Source organism: Myxocyprinus asiaticus, chromosome 31, assembly GCF_019703515.2.
Source record: "Myxocyprinus asiaticus isolate MX2 ecotype Aquarium Trade chromosome 31, UBuf_Myxa_2, whole genome shotgun sequence".
NCBI lineage: Eukaryota > Metazoa > Chordata > Actinopteri > Cypriniformes > Catostomidae > Myxocyprinus > Myxocyprinus asiaticus.
Genome location: NC_059374.1, coordinates 22,279,056 through 22,300,613, shown reverse-complemented (window position 1 = coordinate 22,300,613; position 21,558 = coordinate 22,279,056). Strand labels below are relative to the sequence as shown.

Genomic DNA, 21,558 nt, shown 5'->3' with positions numbered 1-21,558 from the left:
CAGGCAGTTTTACTGTGTTGATCAATGATGTTTTTATCTCTCTGGTCGATAGACAACAGTCTCTCAGAGGAGGTGAGTCTAACTCTTCCCAAATATGTAACAGAGGGATCAGCCAGATCATCTGTTTCTGTTCTTGGTAAGATTTGGAATGTACAAGCAGAAATGCGGAATTGAATGTGTGTCACTTAAAGTTTGATTTCTGAAATGTAGCAAGTTCACTTCCAGACACAGTGTATATGGTTTGACATTCCACTTGTAGGAGACATATTGGGCCGTGCACTGCAGAACCTTCACGGATTATTACGGATGCCAAATGGCTGTGGAGAGCAGAACATTGCTGTTCTTTCTCCCAATATTTACATTCTACAGTACCTGGAGAATACTGAGCAGCTGACCTCAGCCATCCGAGAGAGAGCCACCGGCTTCCTTAAGAGTGGTAAGAAACATAAATGATGTACTGTACTTAAAGACAACCTCTAAAAATCATACTGTTTGATCCTACTTTATTCAGTTTTGAATGTCCATCTGGGAATGATGGTCTTATCAAACAAATAAATGCTAATTAATATCAAACTAAACAGGATACCAGCGACAACTGAACTACAAACATAACAATGGTGCATACAGCACATTCGGCCGTGGTGAGGGGAATACATGGTAAATATATACTTTTCACTCTCAGTTTTGACTTAGATCAGAATTTATAACAAGGTAATTTAGAAAAACAAACCAAGGTGGATGGTGCAAAGAATTGGATTCAAGAGAAGTGGTTTGTGGAATTAATTGACATTTTCTGGATCAAAGCTTTCACACCACCAGGTTGACTGCCTTTGTCCTGAGGTCATTTGGCAAAGCACAGAAATACATATTTATTGATCCACGTAATATTCAGAGTGCAAAGGATTGGTTAATAAGCAGGCAGAGTCAAGATGGCTGTTTTATGCAACAAGGAAGACTGTTCAACAATAGAATGAAGGTATGTCATTGGTAGGTCCACAAGTAATTTGCAACAGCATTCACAAAGTTTGCTAATAAAATATTTTTTGTCTAATTTTGACTTTCATCTACCAGTATGAATGTACTTTCAGCTCAGTTTGGAACATTTAACCATGACTTATACACAATTCTACAGGTTCTTTCAGGGCCTCATTGTTCTCTAAACATTATCACAGTAACACAAAGTCTGAGATTACCTCTCTATCTACTGTAACACAAATGATTTTGTTGATAAATTGAGTATTTTACTTTATGTTCCTTTTATTTCTCATGCATTACAGGGTGGAGTAAATGATAATGTGACCATGACCGCCTACATTACTGCATCATTGCTTGAACTGGAAACTCCAGTAACAGTACGTTTATCCACAGAGAAAGATTGGAAAATAAAACATTATATTTACATTAGACTAACATACCATATGATTTTGTTGCAGGATACTGTAGTCTCCAAAGGTTTATCATGCTTGAGGTCTGTCATTGGGAATCTCAAAAACACTTACACCAGTGCTCTGCTTGCCTACACTTTTAGTCTGGCTGGAGAGACGGACACTCGACAAACACTTTTAAAAGAGCTGGATAATACTTCAATTTCAGATGGTAAGGAAAATGTTAGTGTTGTTTCCAGAACAATATTTTAGATATACACTCACTTAAAACTTTATTTGGAACACCTGTACACCTATTTATTCATGCGATTATCTAATTAGCCAATCGTGTGGCAGCAGTGTAGTGCATTCATTCATGCATATGCAGGTCAGGAGCTTCAGTTAATGTTCACATCAACCATCAGAATGGGGGAAAAAAATGTGATCTCAGTGATTTCGACCATGGCATGATTGTTGGTGCCAGACGGGCTGGTTTGAGTATTTCTGTAACTGCTGATCTCCTGGGATTTTCATGCACAACAGTCTCTAGAATTCACTCTGAGTGGTGCCAAAAACATACAGTGAGCTGCAGTTCTGTGTACAGAAATGCCTTGTTGATGAGAGAGATCAACGGAGAATGGCCAGACTGCTTCCAGCTGACAGAAATGCTACGGTAACTCAGATAACCACTCTGTACAATTGTAGTGAGCAGAATAGCATCTCAGAATTCACAACACATCAAACTTCGATGGGCTACAACAGCAGAAGTTCTAACTGGCACTTTATTATGACCATAGTGTTCCTAATAATGTGCTCAGTGAGTGTATCTTTCTATATTACAGACCACATTTGTGTTTTTGTTTTTTTATTTTATTTTTTTTTATCTATTGGATAATTCTTATTGTAGTTTCTTTCTCATGTCCCATTTATCCATGTTTCCTAAAGGAGGTCATCTTCACTGGTCTCAGGTTGCATCTGATGATGCGTCTGATTCTCTGGCTGTGGAAATCAGCTCATATGTGCTGCTAGCTGTTCTCACTGCAGATTTGGTCACTACAGCTGATCTAGGTTATGCAAACAGGATTGTCAGCTGGCTTGTGAAGCAGCAGAATGCCTATGGAGGATTCTCCTCCACCCAGGTTACTCAAAACTACTTTAATTTAACATAATATTGCTAAATGTACTGGTGAGAATGGGTCAAACTAACATTAGTGAACATAACTGTTTATTTATCCACTTTCATGTTGTAATGATGATGCTGTGATGTTATTAGGACACAGTTGTGGCTCTTCAGGCTCTGTCTTTGTATGCCACTAAAGTGTTCAGCTCAGATGGCTCCAGCACAGTTACTGTACAGTCAGCAGGAGACAATCACCACTTTGATGTGAATCAGGACAACAAGTTACTGTACCAGGAGAGGTCACTGCAGAACGTTCCAGGCAAATACAATATTGAAGTGAAGGGCTCCACCTGTGTGTCTGTGCAGGTCTGTATGTCTAGGTTCTTTCTTCCACATATGTTTTTCCTGATATTATCACGTCTTATTGTTTGTTGGAAAAACACTTAGGAATTCCAAAAAGGACTCTATATGGGCATTTAATTAATTCAAGATAGAATTTGATCTTGTTACTTTTATAGTAAAGCATCAATTCTACTTGGCACTGTAGACACGACATTTTGTTGTGCATTGTACACCTGCTATGAGATGGTTTGTGAATTTGTTTATTTTTGTGTTGACTGTTTATTCCACTCTCACAGGTGGCTCTGTTCTACAACATTCCCACTCCTGGCGAGGATAAAACATTGAGCATTGAAGCTACGACTGAGGGAGTTTGTGAACAATCATCTAGCCAAAATTTCATGTTGAAATTCACTGTCAAGTATGAACAGATTTGAATTTATGACAAAGTACTTTTCTTCCGATTATGGCTTAATATTGACCTACAAACAGCTTTTTGTAGGTAATTTAACATCATTAGACAAATTGATAATATAAACTAAAATTACACATTAGGTGTTACACCTACAGTGAATCAACTAAATTAATCACAAGATAATATTTGAATGACGAGACACATTATATAAACTCTGCTTCTGCTATGTAAATTGTACTTATTCTTTTTTCTCCACTTATTTGTATTTTTTGTTTTTTATATATATAAGAAAGCAACTCTTTCAACTTGATCTTTTACAGATATGATGGTTCACAGGAAAAAACTAACATGATCATTGTGGACATTAAACTGTTATCAGGATTCACAGCAGATACATCTTTGGTGCGTATCCGCTGTGAACAAATTTGTGAAATTTCTAGTGGTTTGATGTCTTTAGACACAGTATCTGCATTATTTACAATAATAAAGAAACGTTTTTCATATCTTTGCTGTCTTTGTAATATCATAAGAGATGTCTTTACATAGCAGAAAACTAAACACATTTTCCCCACAGCTTGGAGGTCCTGCCACACGTATATTTGTACCACTTGTGGAGCGAGTTGATACTAAAGATGATCATGTCATTGTGTATTTGAAAGAGGTGATAGAACTGCACATTCATATGTTGAGCATGTAAGTAATTTTGGTAGATTCGTAAATATTTCATCCACAATGTCCATTTATCTTCCTGCAGCTCGAAAAAAATATTCCGATGAACTACCAGATACAATTGAAACAGGTTGTTCCAGTGCAGAATCTCAAGCCAGCTGTAATCAAAGTCTATGATTACTACCAAACAAGTAAGATTTAATATCCCAGTTTTATATAAAGTCTCCCATGTTTTATGAGGATCATTTCAAGCTGAAATCTGAAAAATTATTTAGCTCTTTTAAAGGTGAACTAAGTAAGATTTTAGCTTGCTCTTACTCCGTTACTCTGCTTCACGTTGTGCCTAACAAGTGCTCAGCCTCGACTATATTCAAAACATAGCATGGCCTCTCATGCCTTATTGCTTAATTATATTGTTTGGTTTGCTTGTTTTGTTTACATGTACTTTTAAGTTTGAGTATTGGCTGAAAGCGCTATATTAAATAAACATGTTTTTATTATTGTCACATGATTAGTATGGAAGCCGTGGAGTGCCAGTTAAAAAAGAATAAAGAAATAAATTATCAATCTATTAATTTGAAAATAAAAACATGGATAAATAAACCAATTTATAAATGGACAAATAAATAGACACATTTAAATGTGTTTATTTAATTCACCTTTTAAAATGTAATTATATGTAGAACAGCTTCACAACAGGCGGAAAGGAGAACACAGGGAAGCAGGTTTTTCCTGGCCCATGTAGGACTTTTAATAGGCCACTTCTGTACTTTACAACTTCACTAACTCAACACGTAGTCACTTAAACACATCAGCTTCATAAACATAACAGGTTAAATGTAACAGCTTCAGGAGCAGCGTGGCCTTCTTTGTACCAGACTCTCTCACCCTCTCTGCTGGTGGTGTGGCTGCTTATATGCCACTCTCCCCATGCTCACTGGAATTAGAGACAGGTGTTACACATAATCTAGCTCAGGTGCAAGCGCCCTTACCGCTTACTGCTTACCGCTGCCACATATCCCCACCACCCAACTCAGGCCGGGGAAACATCTAGCCTGTCTACCACTCCCCCCCAATTTCTGGAAAGGAAGTCGGCGACAGCCATCTGTGCTCCCGGTCTGTGGACCACCTTGAACTTAAATGGCTGAAGAGCCAGTTACCAACGGGTGATCCGTGCATTGGTGTCCTTCATGCGGTGGAGCCATTGGAGTGGGGCGTGATCCGAGTAGAGGGTGAAGGCCCGCCCCAACAGGTAGTACCAGAGAGTGAGGACCGGCCACTTGATTGCGAGACACTCCTTCTCTACGGTGCTGTACTTAGTCTCCCACAGTGAGAGCTTGCAGCTAATGTACAGCTCCGGGCGCTTCTCTCCCTCCACCACCTGCAAGAGTACGGCCCCCAGCCCTCTGTCTGAAGCATCCGTCTGCAAGACAAAAGGGAGAGAGAAATCGGGTGAATGTAAAAGTGGCCCGCCACAAAGTGCGGCTTTAACTTGCATAAATGCCTGTTGACACTGCTCCGTCCACTGGACTGGGTCTGGAGCTCCTTTTTTTGTGAGATCAGTCAGCGGGCTGGTGACATCCGAATAATTAGGCACGAATCTCCTATAATAGCCAGCCACCCCAGGAACTGTCTCACCCCCTTTATGGTCTTGGGCCTCGGGCAGGTCGCAATCGCCGCAGTCTTGTCAATTTGGGGACGCACTTGCCTGTGACCCAAGTGGATCCCCAGATACCGTAGCTCCACCCGCCCAATTACACACTTCTTGGGGTTTGCTGTGAGTCTTGCTAGTCTCAGTGATCTCAGAACTGCCCTCAGATGCTGCATGTGCCGCTGCCAATCATTGCTGTAAATGATGATGTCATCCAAGTAGGCAGTGGCATAAGCCAAATGCGGTCTGAGGATTCGGTCCATGAGATGCTGGAACGTAGCTGGGGCTCCAAACAAACCGAACGGAAGCGTCACAAATTGGTGTAATCCAAACGGCGTTGAGAAGGCTGTTTTTTCACGGGAAATTGTTGTCAAGGGGATCTGCCAATAACCCTTTGTCAAATCCAATGTCGAATAAAATCGAGCAGTGCCCAAGTGATCAAGCAACTCATCAACGTGAGGCATTGGGTATGCATCAAATTTAGACACTGCGTTGACTTTTCTATAATCCACACAGAACCAGATAGACCTGTCGCTGTAGGAACTAGAACAACCGGGCTGAACCAATCGCTGTGGGATTCCTCATTTACCCCCATATTGAGCTTGCATCCAATTCTTCCCGGACAATTTTCTTTTTGTGCTCCGGCAATCGGTAGGGACGGCTACATACCACCACCCCCGGCTCGGTCTCAATGTGGTGCTGTATGAGGTTCATACGACCCGGTAGAGGGGAAAACATGTCTGCAAACTCCTTTTGCAACTTGGCAACCTCTGTGAGTTGATACGGTGAGAGGTGGTCTCTGCAAGTGACCGGGGTGAAATGATTGCGTTTTGTATTCACCTCTAGCCTGAGCTTCACCCTCTCCGGGACTACCATAGCCAATGTCACAGGGACCACCTCCCTCCACAATTTCAGGAGGTTGAGGTGATATATTTGACGTGCGCCTCTGTCGGTTCGCTTTACCTCATAATCAAGATCCCCCACTCGTCGTGTGACCTCAAAGGGTCCTTGCCACTTGGCAAGTAATTTGGAGCTCGATGTGGGAATACAAGTACCTTATCTCCCAGTGCAAATTCCCGCAGCCGCATTCCCCTGTCGTACAGTCAGCTTTGTCGTTCTTGAGCTTGGAGAAAATTCTCCTGTGTTAGTTGCCCCAAAGTGTGGAGTTTTGCTCTAAGATCAAGAACGTATTGAATTTCATTCTTACTGTTTGAAGGTCCCTCCTCCCAAGCTTCGCACATAACATCAAGCATGCTGCGCGGGCGTCACCCATATAGCAGCTCGAATGGGAAAAATCCCGTGGAGGCTTGCGGGACCTCTCGTACTGCGAATAACAGGGGATCGAGCCATTTGTCCCAATTTCTAGCATCCTCCTGCATGAACTTACGAATCATATTTTTAAGGGTTTTAATAAATCACTCCACCAGGTCATCTGTTTTTGGATGATAAACGCTGGTGCGGATTGATTTAATGCCCAATAATTCGTAAAGCTTGCATAGTGTTTGTGACATAAAGTTTGTGCCCTGATCGGTGAGGATTTCTTTCGGAATCCCCACCCAGGAGATTATTTTGAAAAGTGCCTCCGTAACACTGCGTGCTGAGATGTTGCGCAGAGGCACTGCTTCCGGATATCGCATTGCATAGTCCACTAGGACCAATACAAAGCGTTGTCTGCGTGCTGACCGCTCTAATGGCCCGTCGAGGTCCATTCCAATTCTCTCGAATGGGGACCTCGATCAGTGGAAGAAGGCGCAATGGCGCTTTTGGAGTGGCCGGTGGATTCACCAGCTGGCATTCGCAGCATGCCGCACACCACCTGTGGACATTTCCGCCAATGCCCGGCCAATAAAAACGGGCTTTTAGGCGGTCCAGTGTTTTTCTTACCCCTAGATGACCCGCCATGGGATTATAATGAGCCACCTGGAACACCATTTCCCGACGGCTCCGTGGTATTAAGAGCTGGGTTGTATCTTCCTTTGTTTGAGCATCCTGCATCACTCTATACAACCGCTCATTTATAATTGCAAAATAAGGATATGAAAGGGTGACACCCAGCTGGAGTTGTTGACCATCGATCACTCTCACTTGGTCAAAGGCATGCTTGAGGGTTTCGTCTCGTGACTGCTCCAAAGGGAAATCCCCTTCGGGAAATCCCCCGAGGATGGGAGGGGCTGCAGCCTCTCCCCCCTCACGTCATCCAGACGTGGAGCAGACGAAGATGGCCCTGGCTCCGCCTCCCCTGCCAGAGCATCGCACATCTCACATCTCATTGCTTTAGTGCAGGACCCATCCGCGCATATTCCCTAAATTCAGGCCAATTAGTCCCCAAAATCAGTGGATGGGTGAGGTGGGAACTAACTGCGGCCTCCACTCTATGTTTTGTTCCCCGAAATTTAATAGCAAGTGTCACCACAGGATAGTTGTGAATGTCCCCATGCACACACTTCACCCTCACCATTTTAGCTGTGCCCAAAACCTCGCGTTGAACCAAGTGTTGGTGGATAGTGGTTTGGTTACAACCCGTGTCCACCAATGCTTGGTGAGTACCCCCCTTTGCACTTACCGGTATCCGGTATGCTCCGGCCCGATCAGGGGCACCCTGCAGAGTGTCAGGGATCTGGACCACCGTTCCCAGCTCTATCACAGGGCATTGATCCCGGAAGTGTCCCGGATCCCCGCAACTCCAGCAGACCGGCCCAGGCGCCACACCCGCACCTGCATTGGCGGACACTTCCACCTGAGGGGGAGAGCGGCGGGACACTGTAGGGGCAGTGGGGTGTCCCCCCACCTCGCTCGGGGAACTGGCCGTGGTGGCAGAGCTCCTCGCCTCCGCGGGGCAAGAACGGGCTCTGGAGAGAGAGCAGAGTGAGAGGGGAGGAGGGAACACAAAGGGGGAGGGGGAAGAGGGGGAGAGAGAGAAGAAAAGGGCTCTTCTGCCCTCGGGTACGCCGCCATATGGTCCTCCGTGAGTTGGACAGCTTCCTCCAACAACGCCGGGTGGTGGCACTGGACCCACTCCACCATTCCCTTTGGCAGACAAAGGATAAGCTGCTCCAGTACCACTTGATCGATGACTTCCATGACGTCGCAGTTCCCCGCCAGCAGCCATTTCCGGCACGCATCTTGGAGTCGTTGGGAAAAGGCAAACAGGCGGTCGAACTTCCCCAGCTTCAAGGTCCGGAAGAGCTGTCGGTACTGCTACTGACTTCGACCCACCCGCTGCAGGATGGCCTTCTTCAGGTCATCATAGGCTAGGAGGTTAGCCGCCGGCAGCTGTTGGGCAGCAAGCTGGGCTTCCCCGGACAAGAGCGGAAGGAGCCTGGCCTCCAGACCACAGCCGTCCACTCAAAAAGGTCAAGAAAAGCCTTCGCATCATCTTCTGCCCCCATTTTCAGGAGCGTGGGTGGGGGCAGGGGCTACTGTTTTCTGGGTCGCAGCTGGGGCTTTCTCCTGGCCAAGAAGGCTCCGGATCGCATGCCGGTCCTCTGCTTGAGCTCGCAGGATCTCAAAGAAGCGGCGATCCTGGTCTTGGTGGAGCTCAAGCAGGGATTGTTGGTGGTTCTGATGTAGGCTGGCGAGGGACTAGAGGATCTCAGCCAACTGGGAGGGCTCCATGGGGTGTACCTCAGTGATCTCGGGTTTCGGCACCGGTGTAGAACAGCTTCACAACAGGCGGGAAGAAGAACACAGGGAAGCAGGTTTTTCCTGGCTCAGGTAGGACTTTTAATAGGCCACTTCAGTGCTTTACAACTTCACAAACTCATCAGCTTCACAGGCACGTAGGCATTTAACACATCAGCATCATAAACACATAGTCACTTAAACACATCAGCTTCATAAACATAACAGGTTAAATGTAATAGCTTCAGCTTCAGAAGCACCGTGACCTTCTTTGTGCCAGACTCTCTCACCCTCTCTGCTGGTGGTGTGGCTGCTTATATGCCGCTCTCCCCATGCTCACTGGAATTAGAGACAGGTGTTACACATAATCTAGCTCAGGTGCAAGCACCCTTACCGCTTTCTCTCTCCCCGGACGGATGCTCGACCACGCCCCCGCTGCCACATTATATTTAACAGTTAAATTGTGCATTAATAAATCGTGTATTTAATTCCTGTTTAAAATGCAATTAAATGTAACAATGAAATATCACATTAATACGTCATTTTTAAATGCACCTTTAATTTACGTTTTAAAAAAACATTTGGCAATTGATATTCTTTCATTTGCCGGATGCTTTTCTTTGCATATTTGCCAATAGCTTTTCTTTTTTCTTTTTTCTTTTACTTTGGCTTTTCTTTATCCATCTGACAATCGAGTTTAAAATGTCATTGTACAGTTGACACGTGGGAGCAACCAATTAACTTTCGACTCAGTTTAAGACACACCCCCTCTCCCACATCCCACTTGAAAAAGATGTAAGATGGTCTCTCATTTGATATTGATAGAGGTTAAAGCCAGCGCAAAAGAAACGGACACGAGGCGTATCAGAAGTTAATGGTCACTTGTCACCACGATGCCATCAACAGAACCGGTCTATGCCACTGACTGAAAGCACACAGCCGCCATGCTCGCAGTCCACCGGCGTGAGGTACCCAGCAGCTGGGACCTCTTGGCTGCAGCGGCCACTAGATCCTACCTGAAGAAAACGCTTCTCTGTGCTGCCTGACCTTCCAGTTATTCATCTATTTCATATGACTTTTCTCTGTGACCACTCTCACTGTCATATTTGTGATCAAACCCCCCATATACTGTACCTGGATCATCCACAACCACTGGGATTCGATAAAACTTTACTAAACTTTTTCTATATATATATAGCTTGATAAAGTGATACTGCTGTTTGCTTACACAACCAGAATTCTTTTCTTTCAGTTAAAGTTATACCTTTTAAGTGTCATGGCTACATTGCACAAAATTCAAGCAGTAAATGGGGAGAGTGGGGTAAAACACTTTTTAAAATTTTTTATCATTTTATTTAGCCTAAAGCTTTGACATTTTACCTCAAACATCTATGACATTTTAGTTGCCATTATCTGTGTCAATTAAATGTAAAACACCATCGATTCTGATACAATTAAACTGTAAATTAATTAATGTTAAATCCATAACACCCAGACTACAATTGCAAGAGAGGTATGTGATAAAAGTAGCAATACTTCACAAAGCACTTTAATGCCAATATATAGTGTGTGTTTAATGTGAGTATTTTGTTATATTCAATAAACATCTTTATAAATATGTGCACAACACAAGATTAAGAAGCACAGACTTTATTTGCAACATTATAATTAGCCATGTATACAGCAGGTAGATGTGGAAATTATAGTATTTTTAAATTAGAATTCCAAACAGACTGTTTTTAAATGATTGATAACAAGTAAAACACAACAGTAGTTTAAGCTCAACCATTTTCAACAAAGTGTGCTCGCCTTCTGTGTATCAGCTGGTCCACCTTTTCCCAATCATGCTCGTAATTACTTAAAATATTAAAAAGGTGGACATAATGTGTCTTACTTGAAATGTGATGTCACTGAAATTGGGCGTGTTGTCACAGCTTGATAAGAGCAGAGGAAAGGTCTGGCCTCACAGAGAAGCATTTGCTTCAGGTAGGATCTAGTGACCATTTTTAAATGTGAATTAATAAACACATTTAACTGTGTCTATTTATTTGTCCATTTATAAATTAGTTTATTTATCCACATTTTTATTTTCAAATTAATAGATTGATAATTTATTTCTTCATTCTTTTTTAAGTGGCACTCCACGGCTTCTACAGGTGCATCTCAATAAATTAGAATGTCGTGGAAAAGTTCATTTATTTCAGTAATTCAACTCAAATTGTGAAACTCGTGTATTAAATAAATTCAATGCACACAGACTGAAGTAGTTTAAGTCTTTGGTTCTTTTAATTGTGATGATTTTGGCTCACATTTAACAAAAACCCACCAATTCACTATCTCAAAAAATTAGAATACATCATAAGACCAATAAAAAAAAACATTTTTAGTGAATTGTTGGCCTTCTGGAAAGTATGTTCATTTACTGTATATGTACTCAATACTTGGTAGGGGCTCCTTTTGCTTTAATTACTGCCTCAATTCGGCGTGGCATGGAGGTGATCAGTTTGTGGCACTGCTGAGGTGGTATGGAAGCCAAGGTTTCTTTGACAGTGTCCTTCAGCTCATCTGCATTTTTTGGTCTCTTGTTTCTCATTTTCCTCTTGACAATACCCCATATATTCTCTATGGGGTTCAGGTCTGGTGAGTTTGCTGGCCAGTCAAGCACACCAACACCATGGTCATTTAACCAACTTTTGGTGCTTTTGGCAGTGTGGGCAGGTGCCAAATCCTGCTTTAAAATGAAATCAGCATCTTTAAAAAGCTGGTCAGCAGAAGGAAGCATGAAGTGCTCCATAATTTCTTGGTAAACGGGTGCAGTGACTTTGGTTTTCAAAAAACACAATGGACCAACACCAGCAGATGACATTGCACCCCAAATCATCACAGACTGTGGAAACTTAACACTGGACTTCAAGCAACTTTGGCTATGAGCTTCTCCACCCTTCCTCCAGACTCTAGGACCTTGGTTTCCAAATGAAATACAAAACTTGCTCTCATCTGAAAAGAGGACTTTGGAACACTGGGCAACAGTCCAGTTCTTCTTCTCCTTAGCCCAGGTAAGACGCCTCTGACGTTGTCTGTGGTTCAGGAGTGGCTTAATAAGAGGAATACGACAACTGTAGCCAAATTCCTTGACATGTCTGTGTGTGGTGGCTCTTGATGCCTTGACCCCAGCCTCAGTCCATTCCTTGTGAAGTTCACCCAAATTCTTGAATCGATTTTGCTTGACAATCCTCATAAGGCTGCGGTTCTCTCGGTTGGTTGTGCATCTTTTTCTTCCACTCTTTTTCCTTCCACTCAACTTTCTGTTAACATGCTTGGATACAGCACTCTGTGAACAGCCAGCTTCTTTGGCAATGAATGTTTGTGGCATACCCTCCTTGTGAAGGGTGTCAATGATTGTCTTCTGGACAACTGTCAGATCAGCAGTCTTCCCCATGATTGTGTAGCCTAGTGAACCAAACTGAGAGACCATTTTGAAGGCTCAGGAAACCTTTGCAGGTGTTTTGAGTTGATTAGCTGATTGGCATGTCACCATATTCTAATTTTTTGAGATAGTGAATTGGTGGGTTTTTGTTAAATGTGAGCCAAAATCATCACAATTAAAAGAACCAAAGACTTAAACTACTTCAGTCTGTGTGCACTGAATATATTTAATACACGAGTTTCACAATTTGAGTTGAATTACTGAAATAAATGAACTTTTTCACAACATTCTAATTTATTGAGATGCACCTGTATATATTAGTAGTAGTAACTCCATCATTTCCATGACACAGTGTCATGTGCTGTCAAAATGGCAGCGCCCATGAGGGGGTGACCCACTCCATGTAAAATTAAACAGCTTTTATAGGGTTACTGTTATCACTGGAGTCTTCATCTCATGTGAGTGTACATCATTTTTAAAATATATATATATATATATATATATATATATATATATATATATATATAAAAGGCTATGCATGTCTTTGTGGAAAACTTTTTAATTAGCAAAAAAATGCTTAGTGCTCCTTTAAATGTAATTAATAATTATACAATTTTCTTTATCTATCACACATTATACATTTGCACATATACAGTGAAATACTTCTTTTCACATATCCCAGCTAGGCTGGGGTCAGAGTGCAGGGTCAGCCATGATATAGTGCCCCTGGAGCAGATAGGGTCAAGGGCCTTGCTCAAGGGCCCAACAGTGGCATCTTGGTGGTGCTGGGGCTTGAACCCCCAACCTTCTGATCAGTAACTCAGAGCCTTAACTGCTGAGCTACCACTGCCCCCATTAAGTGTTATAACCTTAAATTAACATTAAATGTTACACAAATCATGAATTTGATGGATGATGATCAAACCTATTATGCGATGTTCCCACTGAAATGCTAATGATGTCTGTCTGCTGTCTTGCATACATTTTCATGTCACTAGAGCATAGCACTTTTTTGCCTATTTTGCTGTGTTGTGTTAAAAACATCAGCAGTTTTATTTAGAGGTTTCTTGTAAAAAGGAAAGTGAGTTTTATGCTGATTATGCAAATTTATGGTACACGTCAGATTTTCTTGTTAAACTAGGCTTTCCTATACAGCAAACACCTGTATCAAATTCCATTAAGCTCACTTGTTAACTTATGAGTGTTCACATTTTCCATTTCCTTCAGGTGATCAGTCTGAGATCGAGTACTCCATCCACTGTAAATGATATGCTGTGCTTCAGTTCTGCAGCTCCATAGTACACCTTGAATAAAGATGTTTGAACACTCAAATGTTTCATTTTATATTGTTTGTTCTTTATCCTGGGCAAAACACACTTTTAAAATGTTATTTTTGGCCTTCTATGTCTAACACAATACATAAGCCAAAGTTGAATAAACTCACAAAATTGTATTAACTCACTGAATAAATTTTTAGCAATGTCTCAATCTAATTTAAGGAATAGTTCACCAAAAGTGACAATTCTGTCATAATTTACTCAACCTCACCCCTAGTTTGTCAATCAATAAATGTAATGAAAATAATTAATTTAATATGTTGTATTATTGTAAAATATGGACCATGCTAACCAGACAAACTATGACTTTGTTGATGTGGACTCTTGGTTGATAATCATACAGGCTAGAGGAGCTAGTTCACCTCAAAATGCCTGTCCCATGGTATGGGTTAAAAAATAAATAAATAAAAAATTAAAAAAAAAAAAAGAATGGGAAAGGAGTAAAAGAGATGATTAAGGCATGATTCTCTGTCCAATACTGTGGCTTTTTTTTTTTTTTTTTTTTTGGTGGGCACTCAGAAGTCATACAGTATTAGGAGTGTGAAAATATTTTCAAATTTAGGCTAAACAGTATTTTATTTAGTTATTTTTTTACTTTATATCTCAAAATGATGAATGAAAAACTAAAAATAACAAATTTACCTTCTCATAATTCCAACTTTATATTTTGTGGACACAGCTGTCCAACGGCTGATATAAATCAAATTGATGTCAGCATTATCTTAAATGTGAGATATGATGTCAAATGATGAGAAATTACATTTCAATATAAGTAATATAGTAGCAATTGTCCAAAATTACAATAATGAACACACGTCTTTAATACATTGAAATGGTGAAAACAACATTTATGGGGGAAGAAAACTCATCAGTTTACAGTAATTCTCCCACTCAAACTGAGTGGGTGTAGGTGGTTCTTGACCTTGCATTGCAGTGGTATTGTTTGTTTACACATGATAGAGAGGTCAGTAGCCTTAAGTTTATTTCTGTGTAAATGAGCATAGTTTGTACAGGTGAGATGATCTGAACATTTTTTCCTTAAAGATCTTCTTTTTATTGACCATGTGAATGCCTCTTGATAACAGGAGTCAACACAGAAGACCTATTTTGGGCGTTCATAAAATAATGTCATATATTTTACTAAGTAAAATTTAGAATTTTTGTTTAAATGAATACAGAAGTTTTTTCTTACTATATAGTGCACTATTTCAGGTGTTGGCTGTTTTGTAGTGGTGTCCGAATTCTGAGTGAACAATTATATATAGTTTTTTATCTATTATTTTTTTTTTTTATATATGTTGCAAATTTATGTAACTAATTAAAAAACCTGAAATTAACACATTTATTTTGAGACAAAATACTTATTTATCATTTTCAGTTTTGTTTAAGGTGATTAGATCAAATGTTTTTCAGTAATTGTTGTGAAAGGATAGTATTTTGGCTAAAGGCCCCTATAAAACACATTGTTTTTTTTTTTGTTGTTTTTTTTTTTAATGTGGGGGGAATAGATTTTTTCTGAAAATTATTCAACATGGGCTCAAATTGACTGGTCCAATCACAACAGAGATTAATTTGTTTATAGAATACTTGAGATATTATAAAATGCCAAATGTGATTGAAATTAACAGGATTACTGTATCAACACCAAAGTCAGTGAGTGTGGATGATGAGGAAATGACAACTGAGGTTTGCGGAAAGTGAGTGGTGTATTTTATTTCCAGCTTTAAAGGATTAGTTCACCCAAAAATGATAATGCTCTCATGATTTACTCACCTTTAAGCCAAGATTTTTAAAAGCACATTTCAGCTCTGTTTATCCATACAATGAAAGCGAATAGGTGCTATGACACTGCTGGCTGTTTGATGGTCCAAAAGGTATATTTAGGCAGCATAAAAATAATCCAAACAACTCCTGTCGATCAATGAATGTGTTCTGAAGCAAATCAATAGGTTTGTGTAAAATAAATAGATCATTAAAACTTTATTAACTTTTAAAAATCGCTTCCTGCTACCAGTTGACCCATCACGGAGCTGTTGCGTGATATAAGCATGATGGCGCATTCACGCGAGAAGTCGGAACTTGCACTTTGTATACAATAGAGGAACATCACAAGAGAGTTAGACCATTTCAAACATCAATACAGCGGTGGGCTGAAGCAATGATTTGCTTCAGAAGACATTCATTGATCCACTGGAGTCATGTGGATTAATTTTATGTTGCCTAAATATACCTTTTGGACCATCAAACAGCCAGCAGCCTCACAGCACCCATTTGCTTTCATTGTATGGACAAACAGGGGTGAAATGTGTAAATAATAATAATAATAATAATAATAATAATAATAATAATTTATAATTAATAATTCCTTACATTTATATAGTGCTTTTCTTGGCGCTCAAAGCGCTGTACATAGTATAGGAGGAATCTCTTCAACCACCACCAGTGTGAAGCATCCACTTGGATGATGAGAGAATTATCCTTTTTGGGTGTACATCCTTTAAGTGGTCCATAAGAGGAACAGAAAATAAGTGTTTTCTTCCATTTTTTAGTTGCTTGTACCTTTTCACAGATGCACATATGGTCAGCCTGTACCTGATAAATCATGGATGAAAATGTGTCGCAATCCTTTATCTTACCATTCTGGCCATCACATCATTCCACTGTGTTTCAATGAAACCTTTGAGATTTGTGTGCAAATGAAGTACAAGAAATGGCATGTGAAATGTATTTCCTCCATATAGCTAATTAACTCACTCTTTAACTATTGTTTGTGTTCATCCATTATCGTTAGATGAAAGGGATAGGCTGTGCATCTCACACCTTCAATGTATCTGCCTTTTTGAACTCTACATTAAAGGATCAGCTGCACAATTCTCTTCATGTGGAAGTGAAAGTTACAGAAGAAGGAACAGGTAAGCTATCATTGGACATATAACAGGATGTTTCTTCAATTAGAGGCCCTTTTGACTAGTTGAAATCTTGAAATGAAACTTCTTCAAAAATTGTTTCATCTGCAATATTTAAAAACATTTATGATTTGTAGTGTGTAACGATGGCTGCTGGCGCTGGCAATGATAAAGATGATGACGATGAAATGAAGAACCCATGTGCAATTTAATCCAAACGTGAAATCCAAATCAGTAAATCCAAATGTAAATAAAACATAAACATGAGCTTGACATGGCATGACTAGACTATGAACCAACATTACATCAACAATACCTGACAAGGGACAATGGAAAACATAAGGGCTAAAATACTAGACATGGGAGAACACATGACAAAGATGACCAATGAACAGACAGAACTGATAACAAGATAACAAGACAATGAACCAATGAAAATAAGACACATGAACATGGAGGGAAAACAGGACATCACATGACTAGGGAACACATGACATGAAACAGGAACTAGAATACAAAATAAAAGACATGATATATATGAACACACACATTAAACATTACATATCCCCCCAACTAGGGGTGGCTCCTGACGCCCCAAAACTTGAACAAACACATAACATGACATAGTTCCAAAGTTCTGTAGGGAGCTGGGGGGGGGGGGGGTTCTTGAGGCGTGGGGCGTGGCCTGGCGAGACAGGGCGTGGGGCATGGGACCAGGACAGAGTCAATGAAAGGTGGGGCCCTGAGAGGCTCAAGGGGTGGAGCTGTGGAAGGTGGGGTTGTGAGAGACTTGAGGGGCGGAGCCATGGAAAGCGGAGCCATGAGAGACTTGAAGGGTGACACCATGGAACTTGGTGCCCGGAGAGTAGCCGAAGCTTAGGCAATGTTGAGGGTCTGATAGGTCCAGGGCTCGGAGGGTCCAGGCGGGGTCGGAGGGTTGAAAGTTCTCCTTGTCTGCTCAGGAGAGCTAAGGGTGGGTACAAGGGCAGGAACCATCTCCAGGTGGCATGACATGGTGTGGAACACACTCGGGTGTGGCTGTGACGTGGCATGGACCAAGCTCAGGCGTGGCTGTGACGTGGCATGGACAAAGCTCAGGCGTGGCTGTGACGTGGCATGGAGCAGGCTGAGGCATTGCTGTGACATGGCATACTTTCTGTATGCACTGTGTTTTCAGTAAACATTTGAACTTCATTGATGACACTGTGCTCTCTGATCGGAACCCTGAAGCGGTTAATTAAAAATCAGTACAGTGGGGCAACCCCAACAAAGGGTCATTCGAGCCTTTATCAGACGATAAAAAAGCATCTCTCCCTCATGCTGATACCCAAGCTAGACCAACATGGCATTGTCACACTCCCAAAGGACTGGAGGATTATATCCTTGATTATACTGTATTCACTGACCTGCCCTTTCCTCCCACCCTAATCAGAGAGAGCCAGAAGAGCAGAGAGAAGCTGCAGCCCCAATATACATTAGCCAATCCGCAGGGTTGGGAGGGTTACTTTTGAAATGTATTCCACTACAGATTACAGAATACATGCTGTAAAATGTAATTTGTAACGTATTCTGTTAGATTACTCAAGATCAGTAACGTATTCTAAATACTCTGGATTACTTCTTCAGCACTGGTAGATTTTTTCACTTGTTTTGACTATAAAAACTCTGCCAGTACAGTAAGACAAAATACACATGTTAAAAATACATTCTCTGAAAAACCTAAATATCTTATGCAGTGTTGTTTCTAAAACAAGATCAATCTAACTGATCCTGTTTTAAGGATTTTTTGATATTTTTACAGGAAAACAATACAAAAATTATCATCAAGTATATGAGTATTGCCCTAATATCAAAGGTCTTACTAGAAATAAATAATGACCCACCGTGAATTTTCTTGATAAAAAATATGATCGTGCCTGGTAACGTGTATGTAAAATGGCTAGAAATAGCATTTTAGCTTAGCGTAAAGCTGACAATTTACACAAGGTTTATTTCTATTTCTTCTGCTCCAAACTTACTTCAGACTTACTTCTCTGTCTGCTCGTATGAATGTAACACATCATAAGAAAGTGTTTCACCGCTGTTCAAATGCACTTTGGATCGCATCATTTATATGTATAAATGTTATCCATCTGAAAGGACTAAAAATTAAATGAAACAAATGACAATAAAATGCAAAGTAATCTCTTCAGTAATCAAAATACATTTTGAATGTAACTGTATTCTAATTACCAATTATTTAAATTGTAACTGTAGTGGAATACAGTTACTTATATTTTGTATTTTAAATATGTAATCCCTTTACATGTATTCTGTTACTTCCCAACCCTGCCAATCCGATACAGCCTCCAGTAAGGGTGGACACCCCACCATGCCCAGTCCAAGCCCAGCAGACTTACTGAGTATGGGTTTGTTGAGGAAACTCATGGAGTCTATATCTGAGAGGGAGAGAGAGGACACCACTGAAATGGACGAACTCCATAGCAAATTAAATCAGTGTGAGAAACGCAAGCTTCACTGATGGAACACATTAAATCATTCCTGAGGGAAGAAGAGGGAGATGTGGACTATGAAACTGTACAGAGTGCTGCAGCACCTCTAACACTACTGTACTCTGCCCATACACCTACTAGCTCTCCAAGTGGTCCTCCTCCTTTTGCTACAGTCACATGGCATGGAGCCACATGGTGGAAGACTGGCTGCTAAATGCACATTAGTGAGACATGTGAACAAGCCACATATAAGAGACACTGTCCGTAATGCAGAGGTAGAGTGTTTCAATCCTGGCATCACTCTAGTACAGAGAAAGTTGGCCCATGATGACCTTTGATTTAGCCCGCCTTGAAGTATATGTGAATGCAGCTTTTGATTGCATTAATTTAGCAGAATGCAGAGTAATGTTTTTTTTTTTTTTTTACAATGAAAATATAAAGGAGGGGAACCAGGGCAACTTTTATATTTTAATATAAAACAGTTTGCCGAGCCTAAAATTCGGCACGGGATTATGGCTATTGTGCACAATTTGAATAATTCCCGCAATTTCCATGTTTATAATGTGGGAAATTCCCACACACTTTTATTCCCTTTACAGTGCAGCTTTAAATTAGTCTCTATATTAGTAAACCAACAGATAAAGATGAACAAATCAAATCAGTAAACTTGTTTCTGTATCAAACTGTAATTCCAGAAGCTGCGCGAATAAATCCGCTCTGTCTCTCCCTCTCTCGTGCAGCTGTCAGCAGTGTCAAAAGTGTGGAGGGAACTTCAAACAGTAAAAATGAAATTCAGTACGTTCTTGATCTTAGAGCAAAACTCCACACTTTGGGTCAACTTACACAAGAGAATTGGCTTCAAGCTCAGGAACGTCAAAGCCGACTGTATGACAGGGGCACTCGACTACGGGAATTCGCACCGGGAGATAAGGTGCTTGTATTACTGCCCACCTCAAGCTCTAAATTACTTGCCAAGTGGCAAGGGCACTTTGAGGTCACACGGCGAGTCGGAGATCTCGAACGGACAGGGGGCTGGGCACATCAAATTTACCACAACAACTTCCTAAAATTGTGGAGGGAGGCGGTCCCTGTGGCCTTGGTGACAGTTGTCCTGGAGATGGCGGAGCTCGGGCCGGAGGTGACTCTCAAACCTAGTTCATTCACCCCGGTCCCGTGTGGAGACCACCTCTCACCGTCACAGCTCACAGATGTAGCCAAATTGCAAGCAGAATTCGCGGACGTATTCTCGCCTCTTCCCGGTCGCACACCGTATCGAGACCACCCTCGGGGTAGTGGTTCGTAGTCGCCCCTATCGCCTTCCTGAACACAAGAAAAGAGTTGTTCAGGAAGAATTGGAGGCAATGTTCTAGATGGGCATAATAGAAGAGTCGCACAGCGATTGGGCCAGCCCAGTGGTTCTGGTATCTAAGAGCGACGGGACGGTCCGGTTCTGTGTAGACTATTGCAAAGTGTACGTGGTGTTGGGCATGGCTCAATTTCATTCGACACTGGATTTAACAAAGGGGTATTGGCAGATCCCTTTAACTCCAATCTCCTGAGAAAAAAACTGCTTTTACCACACCGTTAGGTTTACACCAATTTGTGACCCTCCCATTCGGTTTGTTCGGGGCCCCAGCCACGTTCCAGCGTCTCATGAATAAAATTCTCAGACATGCTTTTACATGCTCCTAATTTCTCTCTCCCCTTTATTTTGCAGACGGATGCATCTGACAGGGGGCTGGGGGCAGTGATCTCGCAGGAGGTGTTGGGGAGGAACGGCCGGTACTGTTCATAAGTCACAAGCTCTCCTTGAGGGAGACAAAGTACAGCACTACCGAAAAGGTGTGTCTTGCGATCAAGTGGGCTTTCCTCACCCTCCGCTATTACCTTCTGGGGTGGGCCTTCACCCTCTGCTCAGATCATGCCCCACTCCAATGGGTCCACCACATGAAACATACCAACGCACAGATAACGCGTTGGTACCTGGTATTTCAGCTATTTAAATTTGAGGTGATCCATGGCCCGGGGGCGCAAATGGCTGTGGTGGATTTTCTCTCCAGAAATGGGGGGGGGGGTTGAGTTGGCAGGCCGGATGTTGCCCCGGCCTGTGTCCGGCGGTGGGGGTATGTGAGGATGGGGGCATGGTGGTGTATCTGTCTACTGGAGAGGGACAGCGGTAAGGCTCGTCATCTGGGCTGTCATTATGTCTAACACCTG

The 21,558-nt window shown here is 41.6% G+C and overlaps 1 protein-coding gene across 1 annotated transcript in view; it reads left to right on the top strand.

The window, feature by feature from the left end:
• The window catches only part of LOC127422132 (murinoglobulin-1-like), a 30,872-nt gene extending 16,890 nt beyond the window's left edge, over positions 1-13,982 (top strand). The window contains exons 13-25 of the mRNA XM_051665483.1: positions 53-136; positions 260-436; positions 582-657; positions 820-976; positions 1,278-1,352; positions 1,434-1,596; positions 2,310-2,503; positions 2,638-2,850; positions 3,123-3,244; positions 3,559-3,640; positions 3,813-3,899; positions 3,993-4,098; positions 13,834-13,982. Of these exons, the coding sequence (XP_051521443.1) occupies positions 53-136; positions 260-436; positions 582-657; positions 820-976; positions 1,278-1,352; positions 1,434-1,596; positions 2,310-2,503; positions 2,638-2,850; positions 3,123-3,244; positions 3,559-3,640; positions 3,813-3,899; positions 3,993-4,098; positions 13,834-13,874 (1,577 nt within the window). The 3' untranslated portion in view covers positions 13,875-13,982. The remainder of the gene's footprint in view (positions 1-52; positions 137-259; positions 437-581; positions 658-819; positions 977-1,277; positions 1,353-1,433; positions 1,597-2,309; positions 2,504-2,637; positions 2,851-3,122; positions 3,245-3,558; positions 3,641-3,812; positions 3,900-3,992; positions 4,099-13,833) is intronic.
• Positions 13,983-21,558: the final 7,576 nt, after the last annotated feature.